Source organism: Pogoniulus pusillus, chromosome Z (assembly GCF_015220805.1).
Source record: "Pogoniulus pusillus isolate bPogPus1 chromosome Z, bPogPus1.pri, whole genome shotgun sequence".
NCBI classification, from domain to species: domain Eukaryota; kingdom Metazoa; phylum Chordata; class Aves; order Piciformes; family Lybiidae; genus Pogoniulus; species Pogoniulus pusillus.
In genome coordinates this window covers 41,749,876-41,763,297 of record NC_087309.1, presented here as the reverse complement: position 1 = coordinate 41,763,297, position 13,422 = coordinate 41,749,876, and the positions used below count along the sequence as shown (strand labels likewise).

General features: G+C 51.5%; 2 protein-coding genes across 2 annotated transcripts; one reads left to right on the top strand and one right to left on the bottom strand.

Moving 5' to 3' along the window:
• Window positions 1-226: 226 nt before the first annotated feature.
• On the bottom strand, window positions 227-5,016 carry TRMT10B (tRNA methyltransferase 10B). The gene is made up of 8 exons (XM_064140678.1): window positions 4,830-5,016; window positions 4,639-4,747; window positions 4,386-4,510; window positions 3,724-3,876; window positions 2,939-3,017; window positions 2,042-2,109; window positions 1,659-1,782; window positions 227-704 (listed from the first exon to the last, which is right to left on the bottom strand). The coding sequence occupies exons 1-8, from the start codon at window positions 4,977-4,979 to the stop codon at window positions 598-600; spliced, it is 915 nt and encodes a 304-aa protein (XP_063996748.1). The 5' UTR covers window positions 4,980-5,016; the 3' UTR covers window positions 227-597.
• Window positions 5,017-5,218: 202 nt separating this feature from the next.
• Window positions 5,219-13,113, top strand: LOC135173632 (uncharacterized). The gene is made up of 5 exons (XM_064140677.1): window positions 5,219-5,340; window positions 6,891-7,043; window positions 8,540-8,639; window positions 11,785-11,915; window positions 12,495-13,113. Exons 1-5 carry the CDS (start codon window positions 5,290-5,292, stop codon window positions 12,774-12,776), a joined length of 717 nt encoding a protein of 238 aa, XP_063996747.1. The 5' UTR covers window positions 5,219-5,289; the 3' UTR covers window positions 12,777-13,113.
• The last annotated feature ends 309 nt before the right edge of the window (window positions 13,114-13,422 follow it).

Here is a 13,422-nt window from a genome sequence, read left to right as displayed (position 1 = left end):
ATCACTTTTTGTGGATACCCCAGGTGTCCATGACTGCAAGGACACCTCGAGGGTTTAAACATTTCATTTCAGATGTTTAGGTTATCTGCACAGAACACCAAGTCCTTGGGCTCTCTGGTTTAAAGTTCTTAGAGTATGGTACACCTGGGTATGGGGTTCCTTATTGGGACTCACTTCCCACTTCCCTGACTTTTTCTAGGGGAAGGAATTTTCTTCACCACTGAGATTTGCAATACTCACTTCACCTTACTTGAGTTTAATCAAGATGAAAGAAATACCTTTTAAAGCTCTCCTTTCCCTCCCTGACCAAATGCAGATGCCCAAGTCAGAACAAGCATCTGCAGAGAATCCAAACCAAATTATCAGTCTTTCTTTGGCACTGGCCTCCACTGGCTTTTGTTCTTTGTTCAAGGGGAAAAGTCACTTCCAGGGGTGAGCTGATGAGGTAGAACGCATCACTCTCAGCAGGGTCCTTACTCAGAGGTGTTTATGCACGGTCATGCTGATGCCTCTGCCTGGAGTCTTTGGTTTACTTCTCCTGCCTTCACAGCTCCTTGCATCACAAAATGCTGCACTGTCATGCTCAATGGCTTCCCCTTATTTCACTGCATCCGGCAGCACGTAGCCTTTTCCAGCAGAAACTCCCGCCGTCAGGGCTGCTGGCCAGCTTCGGGTCGTGTAGTAAGTGGATAAAACATCAAAGACTGTTGGAAACAGAGAGAGGTGCCATGTTGTGACAGCAGTGCCAACTGCAAGCACAGTAACACACACCCCACTGGCTGCAAAACACCCACAAGTTACAGCAGCTGGTGGGGTCTGCACTGCCTCTGATTAAAAGCCTGACGAGCAAGTATCTGAGGCAGCTCGTGCAGGAGCAGATGGCTCTTCTGAACATGACTCCAGGGACCTCTGGCTGAGAAAAGCAAAGTCACCTAAAGCAAGGTACCCCCATCACTATTCTGACTGCAGACAATATATCCAGTGGATTACAGCTGCTGTGCTTCTACCACTGCTCCTCAGGTACCATGTCCCCCCATCGGGGTTGTCCTGACGCATATGTGATCTCTTGCAGCTCTGCTTGGTGCTCTGGAGAGCTCCCCACCAGCTCCTCTGCCCTCTTCTGAGGGAACTGGCCTCAGAGTCCTCATATCAGAGGTAAGACACTAGTAGAGCTGGCCTAGGACATGACCACAGTTTCTGGCACAGAAGTGGTTACATTACAAAGCCACAGACTGCCAGCAGAGATGGAGGGGCATGGGCACATCCACTGACATGACCAGCTGGTCCAGCTTGTGGCTGCAACATGGAGCTATCAGAGTGGTACAGCACACAAACCATCCACTCTGGTGGTGCGAGCCTTGAGTGAGCCCAACAGGCCTTCCCTGTCTGAGTCCTTGTCTATCTTGCAGCCACCTAAGACCTCCTCAAACCATTCACTAATTTGTGCAGAGTGGTTGATGTGAGTCCTGCTCCCCTAAGTGATGCAAAGCAGCACACAAAGCTCTTTAAAACAGCTGGGTTAAAACATTCCAAGAGAAATCTCTGCTCCCAGTGTTCCTCCTGTTAAGCAGCACCGGACCTCTATTTCAGAAGCACTGCTGCTCCATGACAGCCCTCTCCTGCTCTGGCCCCAACATGCAACAGGGCTCCAGGCTCACCTTGGTTGATTGCCAGTGTCTCCGAGTGGTAGTTCCTGCTGCTGGTGGATTTCACCATGTACTCGCGGATGGGCAGCCGGGCTGTTTGCAGGGCCTGCTCCTGCGCCCTTTGCAGGGTCAGCTTCTGCAAGGGCAACAAGAACAAGGTGTCCAGCATGTACATACAGAACATACACATCACTGAGCATGAGCAGCTACAAAGCTGAAAACTCCTGAGGTTACTTCAGATTGCTGCCATCTCCCTCAGCCTGGTGCTGAACCCAGGCAGAACCTCGAAAACAGCTGATGGCTCAACAGTGATGTCTCAAATGTAGCCCTGTCTCTGCTCTTCAGGACAGAATGGGGCAGTCAGCACCTTCATCTTCCAACAGGCTACTACTCACCTTGTGAATACTCTCATCCACCAGGCCTCCAAGGATGTATACTTTATTTGCATCAATATCTTCGAGGACTAGAAGCAAAAATAAGCATTTACTCACCACCAAACAACAGTAAAATCCTGCTCTACAACATTCTTCAAGAAAGAACCTCCTCCTGTGAAAAAGCCATGGCCAGGCTCACCCTTTACCCTGGAGCCTCAGACTATGCAGGACTCTTGAGGGTTACAATCAGCTGACAGAGTTCAGCCATGGGCTTAAATGGGGAGACAGATGCAGGCTGAAAGCAGAGGGTGGCAGAGGTCCTCTGCACTGCTCTATGTAACTCCTGTCCTGCTGTGGCTGAGCTGCCCAGTCTGGTCCCAACCTGCTTCACAGACATCTGCCCACTGTCAAAGTCTCCTCCTAAAACTTTTCTCCTACTTTGTGTGCCAGACTCTTTTATCAGAGTGAGGCATCTGGGTAAAACAAGACAGAGACCTACAGCCCCACAAACATATGGCTGGTTAGAAATGGGGGAAGAGAGGAAAATAACAGCCAATTTAGCAGCAAAGAGAACATTATAGCTGCTGCATTACTTCAGAGAAAGATGTAATTAAAATTGTATCCAAAACTGCCACAGCATCTCTGCTACAAACTACAGGGGTGTCTACAGATAGATTTTCAGTTAAGTCTTCTGCAGATCTCACACAGCCCTGAGTTGAAACCTCACTCTGTGTCAAAACAGACTGAGATAGTATGAGACTAAGCAACAGAACCACATGCACAGTACAGTTCATGCAATTTAAGACATAAATGCCTTGAAGTCAATCACCTGAAGCATGCCGTAGTGTCAAAAATAAAAGCTTAAAACCCAACCTTTTGCCCTAGTTCCCCTGTGCCTAAAGCATGTAAAATATTTACCATTCTCTGAGTCAGGAGTGAGATAAACAACTGCATCTAAAGGGAACAGGTCCAGGTAGCTTTCTTGAGTTGTATCCATCTCAAAAATGAAGACAGGGAGAAGGAACCCATCAGCCCAAAATCTGTCTGCCAGAGCAAAACCCACTCCCACTCACAGAAATGTTCTGGATCTAGCACTTCTGCCTTAGGTGTCTGAACTTCTGCAGAAAGGAGTTTTTAGACTAGAAAATATTTCTAGACGACCACCGAACAGTACTTAACCTCAAAATTCATTAAATTATCATCAAAATGAGAAAGGGAGATCAGCAATAATTACCTCATTTTAAATGAGAGATTTGTGAATCTCCACTGGGGTGGATTTTTCCCCTTACTAGTATCAGATGCAGCCCCACACATGCTGTGGAACATGGCTTAATGTCACTGCCATAACCTGTACATGTAGATCTCACACCAAGCTGCATACAGAAACTTAGGACAGGAAATGAGTGAGCTGTAACCAGCCTGCTGTGTCTGCCTGTCCCCAGTACAACACGTCTCTCTGCACAATTCTGCTGCTGGCCGGAAGAAACTGAGCTCTGACGTGAAGGCCTTGCACATCACCCCACTACATGTCAGTTTTTGTCTCACATCGGTGGCAGGGAAGGTGCAATCTTAACCACTGTCACTGAACTGCATTCCCACACCACTCACAGCTCTCCTCCCAGCCCACCTCATCTTGTCCTGGGCCAGCACTACAGCCGCAGGGTGCTAGGAGCCTCGAGAGGGCTGCGGTCAGATAGTCTTACCAAGTAGTTGCAGAAGCCGTCATTCATGCGCAAACACTCCCTGTAGATCAGTGAGCCCTCAGCAAACTCCGTCAGGTAGAGCCAGAAGGGCTTCTCTGCTCGCCTGTTTGCCCCATAGAGTCTTCTGATCTGGGAGGCCAGGCGGCTGGTTTCCTTCAACAGACAAGAAAGAGGTGACCCACAAACCCAGGGCAGCACAGCTCCACTCATGGCCTGCAGATATCCCTGATGTCTGTGTCACTCAGGATTTCCTGAGGCTCTGTAAAGGCTGTTCCTGGAAAGCACAGCTCAGCTGTATCTGGGCCTCAAGAAGCCAGCAACTGCCAGTCGCTGAATTTAGGAGAGCTGCTGTGCACACCCTCAAATGTCCCAGCTGGAGATTTTCTCAGTCTCCCTGCAGAGCTAGAACAAACCAGCAACTTGCCTCAGCCACCCCCTCTCCCTTGGCCCTTTTCCAGAGCAGAAGCAGATGGACAGCCAGATGAGATGGTTGAATGAAACCTTTAAAATGTCCTGTCCAACTCAAAGCATTCTTGATGCTATAGTCAGGGCAGTTGCCAGGTTGTATCTAGAATACAACGGGGCATGTCCGCTGGATCTCTGAGAGGTTTCTGCACTCTGGACAAGGATCGTGCTGCCAAGCAGTGCACAAGCCCCCGTACCTTCTCCGTCATATGTGCAGCCATGCCGAGGTCTATGCAGAGCCGGGGTCCCGAGTCCCGGGCCTGCAAAAGCCGTTCTTTGGCGAGGGAGGCCAGGGCCCTGCCACCATTCCGGATGGCAGTCCCTGCAAGGGAGAGGACAGGGCAGGTAGGGGATATGGTAGGGTAAGGTGAAGGCAGCCCAGGTCCAGCGGCGCCTCGCCCACCTCCAGACAGATCTCTCCCGGCGAGGCCGTGCCGCGCAGCCCCATACCTGGGTTCTCGGCCCGCCGGGCCCGGCTCCTCTCCCGCTCCTGCGTCCGCTTCCTTCTCCTCGCCGCCAGCACTCGCTCCCAGCGCCTCCGCTTCCGCAGCACGTTCCGCTGTGGGGGCAGCGGAGCCTCAGGCCTGCGGGCTCCTCCCGCCGAGGGCCCGGCTGGGCCGGCCCTGCCCCACGGCACCTACCGAGCACGGCGCCTCACCGCCCTCCTGCCCTGCGCCGAGGCTGACAGCTGAGGGCTCGATCCGCAGCAAGCGGAGAGCCTCGCAAAACACGTCTGCCTCCCCGTCGAGCTCCGCCGGCAGACCACCGCCAGCACCACAGCCTCCCGCCATCGCCGCTCCTCGCTCCGGGGCGGAGCTGCGACCAGAGGGAAGCGACAGGGGCAGGCCTGGGGCGGGACGGGGGCAGGCCTGGGGCGGGACAGCCAGGGCGGGCGCTCCCAGAAGAGTCGCGGTTGTAAGAGGAGGGAAGGCGCCGCCAGCCCGGGGAGCGAAGGGGGTGGAGAGGCGTAGCGGGGGTGGGCAGGTTGGGCCGCGCAGTGCCGTGCGCTGCCCTGCGCTGCCCTGCCCTGCCCTGCGCTGCCCTGCGCGCCCGCTCCGGCGCCGACTTCCTCTGCAGGCGGCCCGCGGCGGGAGGCCGGACATGAGCCGCGCTGCGCTGCGCGCCCTGCGGCTGTGCCGCGCCCGCCCGCCCGTGAGTAGGGGCTCGGCCGGGGCCGCGGGAAGGGGGTGGCGCTGCTCGGTGGGGTCCAGGCAGCGGGAAGCGACCAGGTCCCTGCGTCTCTGAGGCGGTGAGGCTGGCTCCTGGCCAAACACGGGCCAGGGGACGGAGCTGGCCTCGGAGTCCTCGGCTGCGTCGGCGGCTGGCCCGGGCAGCCCCTCGTGGGAGAGGCGGTGGAACAGAACAGCGATGTCTACACCGGCTGTGGCCTCCGCGGAACGGCGGAGGTCCTCCCGCTAGAGCCTTAACCTTGGCATGTACGGGCCCGCTCCGGTCTGCACCTGGTGCACAGCTGTGTAGTGACAAACCTGCTTCCAGGGGCCTGAAGCAGCTGCCTGCTGCACCTCGGCCTGTCTTTGTACTTACATTGTCAGAAGTTTCGTTTCTGAGATGATTTTCTCGTTTACACTTGCTTTAGTGCTCTTTTCGCCACTGTCAGTCCTGGATACAGTCTGGTACAGCTCTGCCAGTGTCTTCCTTCCCTCTAGCAGCAAGTGGATGTGCCTCTGACATGGCTGTCCTTGTTACTGGTTTATGCTGCAGTGGTGTCATGGCATTCCAGGCCAGAGCTGATTAAGTGTCAAGGAAAAACCCTTAAGGAATGTATGATCCAGCAGGTTTTATTTTCATCCTAAAACTGTGAAGACAACTATGTGGTGGCGGGGTGATGAGGTATCCTGGGAAGGTTCTGCACTGCTGTGGTGCAGGGAGAACCAAGGAAGCACTTAAAGGTGTGCTCCAGGCTGGGCTCAGGATCCCTGGGCACTGGTTCCACAGCTGCATCCACTGCCCACTACTGAGGCCCTGTGCTCAGCTGCTCATTGTGCTGGTAAAGACGCAGCTGCTGCTGCCCTTTGCCACACAGCTGAGCAGCTGACACAATCTGCAGCCTGGATGCTACAAGAGCAGAAATTACCTTACCGCAGTGGAGCATTATGAAGGGTGGCTTGGTCTTAGCAGTATCAAACGCTGCCCAGTGCTGTCTGCTCTAGGCCTCCAGGAGAGAAGGTGGCTTTGCCTGGAGAGGGCTCATTGGCATAAAAATAAAAGGCCTTGAATTTATTCTTTGTACCCTTTTGGCAGGGAATATCTGTTAGGGCCCCTGCTGGATATCCATGTGATGTTGCTATGTGGCAGGAAACAACATTGTTAGTGGCAAACACCTTTTGATCTGGGGAGAGGCCATAGGTTCAGCACTGGTGTAGGAGGGCTGTCCCATGGCTGCAAGAAGCATCAGCTGTGGCTTGTAGCTGAGGTGGTGGTTAAGAGAGAAGCAAGGGGAGGTGATGCTTGCCAGATACCCATAGAGCAGCTTTGGGCTATAGTTGGGAGCAAGACTTGGGTGCTTTCATACCAGGGTCCTGACTGCCCTCCTGGTGGAGCAGCAAGTAGCTTGCAGTGACAGAAGTGACTCCGAGTTCTGTCAAAATAGGAGCAGCTGAAGAAAAGTCCTCCTGCCACATGCTGCTGAGGTGGTATGTCTCCTTCCAAATAACAAACTCCCCTGCCCTTTTTCTCTCCAGCTTCTACCTCTTCTGGCCTCAGGGGCACTCCAAAGGCAGCCCTGTCTGGCATACAGCACCAAGGAGGAGAGGCCTGTTGGGCGGTACCCCGTACCCAACAAGAAGGACATGCCATATGACATCGTGGAGCTCATGGAGGAAGTGGAGATGAAGGTAAAGGACTTCTGCAAGATTGTCAGTCAAAAGGGTCCAAAGACTGAGCAGTAAGAAAGCAACTCTCATCCACCTGGGGCTAACACAAAGCTGACATGAGGTCAAGGTAGCCAACACTTCATGCAAAGCTCCTTCCAGTCCACAGAATGGGGATTTTGCTGGTGATTGGGCATTGTGGTGACAGGATTTTGGGTCTGGCTGGTTCCATGAGAGTAGCAGGTTGTTTCAGATGGTATCTTACACACAAGATGAGTTGGAACGCTTGTTTTTCTGGGAGAGCATCTGTGTTGATTTGACAAACCATTAGACATATTTTTGACACTCAAGGGAGAAGAATCAAGGAAGAAGTTGTTTTGATGACAGTGTTGAAGGGCTCAGGGTGTTTAGGCATTTGAACTTAGACATGTTTCTCCCAAGCCTAACAGGCTGCAAACTGCAAGGGGAGAAAGAGGGAGCTGAACAAGTTTTCTTCTCCACAACTGAAGAGAGGAATGATGCATAGTTCTTCCTGGTGGCTGAAAGACTCCACCAGCCACGTCTGCATGGAGACTTCTCTCCCAGGAGCTACAGCTTCAGCTTGGGTCTATCTATCCCTTTGCTCTGTTTGCAGCTCCAGTGTCACATGTGATGACGCAACCTGCTGTGTGTTTGTGCACTGCAGAGATCAGCAATGACCTGTGTGTAGGAGCCAGTGAAACCAGAAGACATGGACATCCAAACAATGCTGCCAACCTCTGTTGCTAGAGGTTCCTGGTGGCTTGTGGGAGATGAGGGAAGAGCTTCCCCTTGGTTACCTAGCAGCAAGCAGAGGGGAAGATATGAGGAAGGCACAGGTAGTTGTGATACAGAGGAGGAAAGTGAGGGATTGCTCTTCTTTTCCATGACAGCCTGAAAAGCCTATGAGCCCTTTCCACAGTTATAGCAAACCCAAACTGTTCAGAAATGCAGTGGACAGCTAGGCAATGGGGGCTGATAAACCTCATCTGATGGCTGGGGCCTACGGAGCTGGTCCTGCATGTGGAAACATCAAACAGTTCTATGGGAGAGATCAAGAAAGCCTGGGCATCAGCAGTTACTGGGGACAAATGGGAGGTGAAACAGGGTAGCATCCTTGTGCCAGCATGTAGAGCAGTTGTCAGCAAAGGGCCTGCTGCTCAGGTTGGGCCAGCCCTGCCTCATGTCCTGTGAGCCTAAAGGAAGGGTTGGGATGCTGAAATGCAAGAGCAAGTGGAGACAGCCACACTGGTAAGCTGCTCTCCAGAGACTGTGGTTATTGGTGCTGTGGCTGTAGTGAGTGGGCCAGTTAGCCACAGCATAACACTGCAGCTACACCTGATGACAAGTTCAGTCGTATGCATGTGGGCTCAAGGGGCAGGAGAATGGGTCTGTAGAGATTCCCTAGTCCGCTGTACTAACAAACTGTGCTCTAAGCCTCACATGTTAAAGTTGCTCTCTGTGCTAAGTGACAGTTTCTGTTTCTCTTTCCCTGTGAACAGACTGGATTCCTGCCCAATGTGTTCAAAGCTATGTCCCACAGGCCTGCTGAATTCAGAGCTTTTTTTGCTTACTACAATGCCATTATGAACAAAGACACAGGTAAACCATATCACCACCTCAAGTGCTCTTCCTTTCTAGATGTGAAAAGTTGCTAGAAAGGACCCTTCTGACACCGTCAGCTGCGTTCCATCACTGTGTCTTCTCCCAGCACGTAACAACAGCTGGCAGAGTCTAGAACTGCATGGCTGTTTCTGGCTTTGCTCCTCTTGCATACAGCTAGGAGCAGGTGTTGATCTGTTGGAAGGTAAGAGAGCCCTGCAGAGGGACTTGGACAGGCTGGATAGGTGGGCAGAGGCCAATGGGATGAGATTTAACAAGGCCCAGTGCAGGGTTCTGCACTTTGGCCACAACAACCCCAAGCAGCACTACAGGCTGGGGACTGAGTGGCTGGAAAGCAGCCAGGAGGAAAGGGACCTGGGGGTACTGATAGATAGTAGCTGAAGATGAGCCAGCAGGGTGCCCAGGTGGCCAAGAGAGTCAATGGCATCCTGGCCTGCATTAGGAACAGTGTGGCCAGTAGGACCAGGGAGATTATTCTTCCCCTGTACTCAGCACTGGTCAGGCCACACCTTGAGTACTGCATCCAGTTCTGGGCTCCTCAATTCAAGAGAGATGTTGAGGTGCTGGAACATGTCCAGAGAAGGACAACAAAGCTGGTGAGCGTTCTGGAGCACAGCCCTGTGAGGAGAGGCTGAGGGAGCTGGGGTTGTTTAGCCTGGAGAAGAGGAGGCTCAGGGGTGACCACATTGCTGTCTACAACTACCTGAAGGGACATTGTAGCCAGGTGGGGGTTGGTCTCTTCTGCCAGACAACCACCAATAGAACAAGGGGACACAGTCTCAAGTTGTGCCGGGGAAAGTCTAGGCTGGATTTTAGGAGGAAGTTCTTCAGAGAGAGTGATTGGCATTGGAATGGGCTGCCCAGGGAGGTGGTGGAGTCACCATCCCTGGAGGTGTTCAAGAAAAGCCTGGATGAGGCACTTAGTGCCATGGTCTAGTTGACTGGCTAGGGCTGGGTGCTAGGTTGGCCTGGATGATCTTGGAGGTCTCTTCCAACCTGGTTGATTCTATGATTCAGAGAGCACAATGTTGGTGGCACTTTTTGCCACATCATGAGGCACTTAAATGCCTTCTCCTGGGAAACTTGAGGCACTTAAGTTTCCAGGTAGTACAACCCCAGAACATCAGGGCTAAGCTGGTAAGGCGTGAGGCAGAGCCACCGATTCACCAATCAAAATGGCATTTGCAAAACTGGCCATATTAGGTGAAACCAGGGCTTGGTTACCCTGTGATGGTTTGGGAGTTACCTGCCCCTGTGCACTTAAGAAAATCACACAGACTAGACTCAGATGGCTGAAAATTTAGAATGAAGCTCTATTTACATCTTGGCACAATATACAGGCATACATACACAAACATATACAGTTATATACAAATTGAAAGTAACACAGAAACACAATACCCCTCCTAGAAACAAAGTCCCCAGGAGTGCTCCCGACCCACACCTCCTTCCCCCTCCCTCTTTCCCTCTCTTCAGAAATAACCAGATCAACCCATGTGATAAGTCTGGAGATCTGAGGTGAGATGTCAAAAAAACCAACAAAAACCCAAAACCGACAAGGAGGTTAGAGGAAAAAGGATTAGGTGGATTATAGAGAGTTAAAGGCAGAGTCAGCCAGCGAGCAGGCTGCCAGAAGGAAGACACAGCCAGAAGTGAGAGCTGAGCAGTGTGTGGGTAAGAAGTGCCCGTCTTAATCTGTATTTTGACTAATTGTGTTTCTCAGCAGAAGAATGAGTGATGCAGGGCACATGTTGGGTTTTTTCTTTCTTCTCACAGCTAAGGATTTAATTTCTCTCAGTAAAATATTACAGTTAGTCTCAAGTCAGCACGTACCCTTATTTGGCCAAGACACAAAGAAGTACTTAAACACTTGTGGGTACCTGTTTATCACTTTGGGAGGGGACTTAATGGCCCAAGCCTTTGTTTGCCTCACACCCTTACTTCCCCCATCAGCAGAAGGGTGGGGCAAGCCAGGACGTGTTTTCGGCCTATTAGCCTTCCAGGACAGAAATAAACCCCATCTTTTGCAAAATAATTTGGTGTGTGTAGTCTGCTTCTCCTAATGATGTGAGATGAGGCCTCAAGGGGATGTCTTGGCAAGTTCTGGAGGCAGCAAGGAGTGCAGTCTTATGCATGTCTCATAGGATCTCTGTGTGAAACTCACTGCTCTCTTGTGGTGCTGGCATGAAGCGATGCACCCCCCTGTATGAGACTTCCTTTTCCCCTTTGTGTTCCCATGTTCCGTTGTTGTCTGACATGAAGAGTAGGGCTGTTTTGCATCCCATCCTCTTCAGTGTCTCTCCTGCAGAATATGATATTGCTACCAGAGAAAGCAGGCCTCTTCTGACTCCTCTTTACCTAAGCTGTGGTGTGTTGGTCTGGTGGTCACTGGAAGTTCTCAAAACACCTGTCCTCGGGTACCTTATAATCTCTTACGGTTTTCTTTCTGCTTTCAAAAGCTGCCAATAATGTTTGCTTAATGAAACCTGCTCAACAGGTTTTAGAGCACTGCAGTTTTCTGTAAAATCATCCATAAGGCATCACAGGAAGGACAGACAATATCCTTTGCAGCTGTTTGCTTCCCTGTATGCAGGGAAGCACCAGCCCAGCTTCCTCCTCAGCCAACAACTGATTTTGTTTTGCTGAGTTTTTCTGTCTTGTGGAATTGTTACTCCCCTGTTGACCAAACCTCATGTCCTTCAATATAATTAGATGCCCCACAAGGAACTATGCAGGTAATTTGGTCACGTGAATTATAGAATCACATAAAGTTCTGGATTGGAAGGTACCTTAAAGAACATCTAGTTCCAGTCCTGCTGCCATGGGCAGGGGCACATCCTATTACACCGGGTTACATCCAACCTGAACTTGAAGACTCCACTTGTCACTCTGGACAACTTGTTCCAGTGCCTCACCACCCTTACTGTGAAACATTTTCTCGTTATGCCCAGTGTAAACCTGTGGTCTTTCAGTTTGAAACTGTTGCCCCTTGTCCTGTCATCCAGGAGCTTTGGTTGTAGGCAGCTTGTAACCCAGAGCTTATTTGCCTCCCAGTTTCGTGTAATATTTGCTGTGGTGAGCATTTTTATAGCAAACTGTGACACATCCTCTGCTGTCTCTGTAGGACAACTCAGCAAGGCAGACAAAGAACTCATAATTGTGGCTACAAGCAGTGTGAACAGATGTCCCTACTGTGTGATTGCACATGGAGCACTTCATCGGATCTACTCCAAGCAGCCTGCACTGGCTGACCAGGTCAGTGTCATTACAGCAGTGTGTGCCCTACCTCCCTCACATGGTCCTCTGGGAAGTGAGAGTGGCCCTCTTGTGTATGCCCTGCCACCCGAAGCTTTGACCCATTAAGTCTTCAGTAGTTCACAGAAATCTTCATGTCTGAGGCCTTACCTCAGTACCTGTCTGAGTAGATTTTACTGGTGAGCAGAGAGAGTAGGACCTCAAGATGGGTTCTGCGTATCCTCATCAGTCTTCAAGCAAGATGCAGAGAGGGACTGCTGACCTGCAGAGCAGAGCATTTACTCTTCTGCAGTGTTCTCTGATGGTTTAACCTGATCTGTGGGGGATCTTGCTACCAGTGGGGAGCAACAGCATCCCGGCAGCGTTGGGTTCCAGTTCAATAACTCAGCAAAACTGCCACCAACCCCTGAGAGGAGAAGGTGGGTAAAAGAGAGGCATCATCCTCTGATGACAGTTCAGGTGCTGAGTAAGAGCCTATGTGCTGCAACCTCCTTGTTTGCAGAACAAAGAAGTTGGTTGCCTAGTTAGGCTGTATGCTGAGTCCATCTGTGCTGCCTCTGCTGGTCTGCCTTCTCACAGGTCACTGTGAACTGGAAGCTGGCTGACCTGAGTGACCGGGAACTGGCAATGCTGGAGTTTGCTCTTGCGGTCTGTCAAGCCAATAACATCACTGAAGAGCATTTCCAGAAGCTGGAGAGGCACGGGTTTGACCGTGAAGATGCGTGGGACATTGGCATGATTTCAGCTTTCTTCGCCATGTCCAATCGCATAGCCCACTTCGTTGACCTGCGTCCAAACAAGGAATTCTACACTATGGGCAGGATGCCACGTGGGGAGAAGGAGGAAACCGAATGTGCCTAATGTGGCGGTCTGATGCCTCTCTATGTGAATGATTGATCAAGCTCTTAAATCTCAAGCTCAGGTGCCTTATTTCTGCATGTGTGGAAGGATCAAAAGGGAAAGCCAGGCTGTAGGGATGAGGGTTGGTGGAGCTCCCTTGTCCTTGTCAGTCACAGAATGATTTTGGTTGGAAGGAACCTTTAAAGGTCTAGTCCAACCCTCCTGCAGTGAGGAGAAGCATCTTTCATTTACTCATCCATTGTGACCTGGAATGCTTCCAGGGATGATGCATATATTACCTCTGGGAAACCTGTGTCAGTGTTTTGCCAGCCTCATAGTAAAGCATTTATTCCTTCCATCTAGTCTGGATTTCCCCTTTTCTAGTTTAAAACCATCATTGCTTGTGCCGTTGCAAATCCCCACGCTGGGAAGTCCAGTGAGACTTCTTGGGTACATGCTGTGTTAACTTCAGTGCTCCGGGAAGGGCTACCACAGTCCTGGTGTCTGTGCTCGCTGTGCAGGCAGTGAGCTGGCTGGGTCACGGTACGACTGGAGGTGGTCTGTTCCATGCCCTCCTGGCAGCCCCGCAGTGGGAGATCTAACATGTGACACGGCGCCCGGCTGCTCTGTGTGTGCTCTAGGTCACTGGGGCTGCTGACCGCGTGGA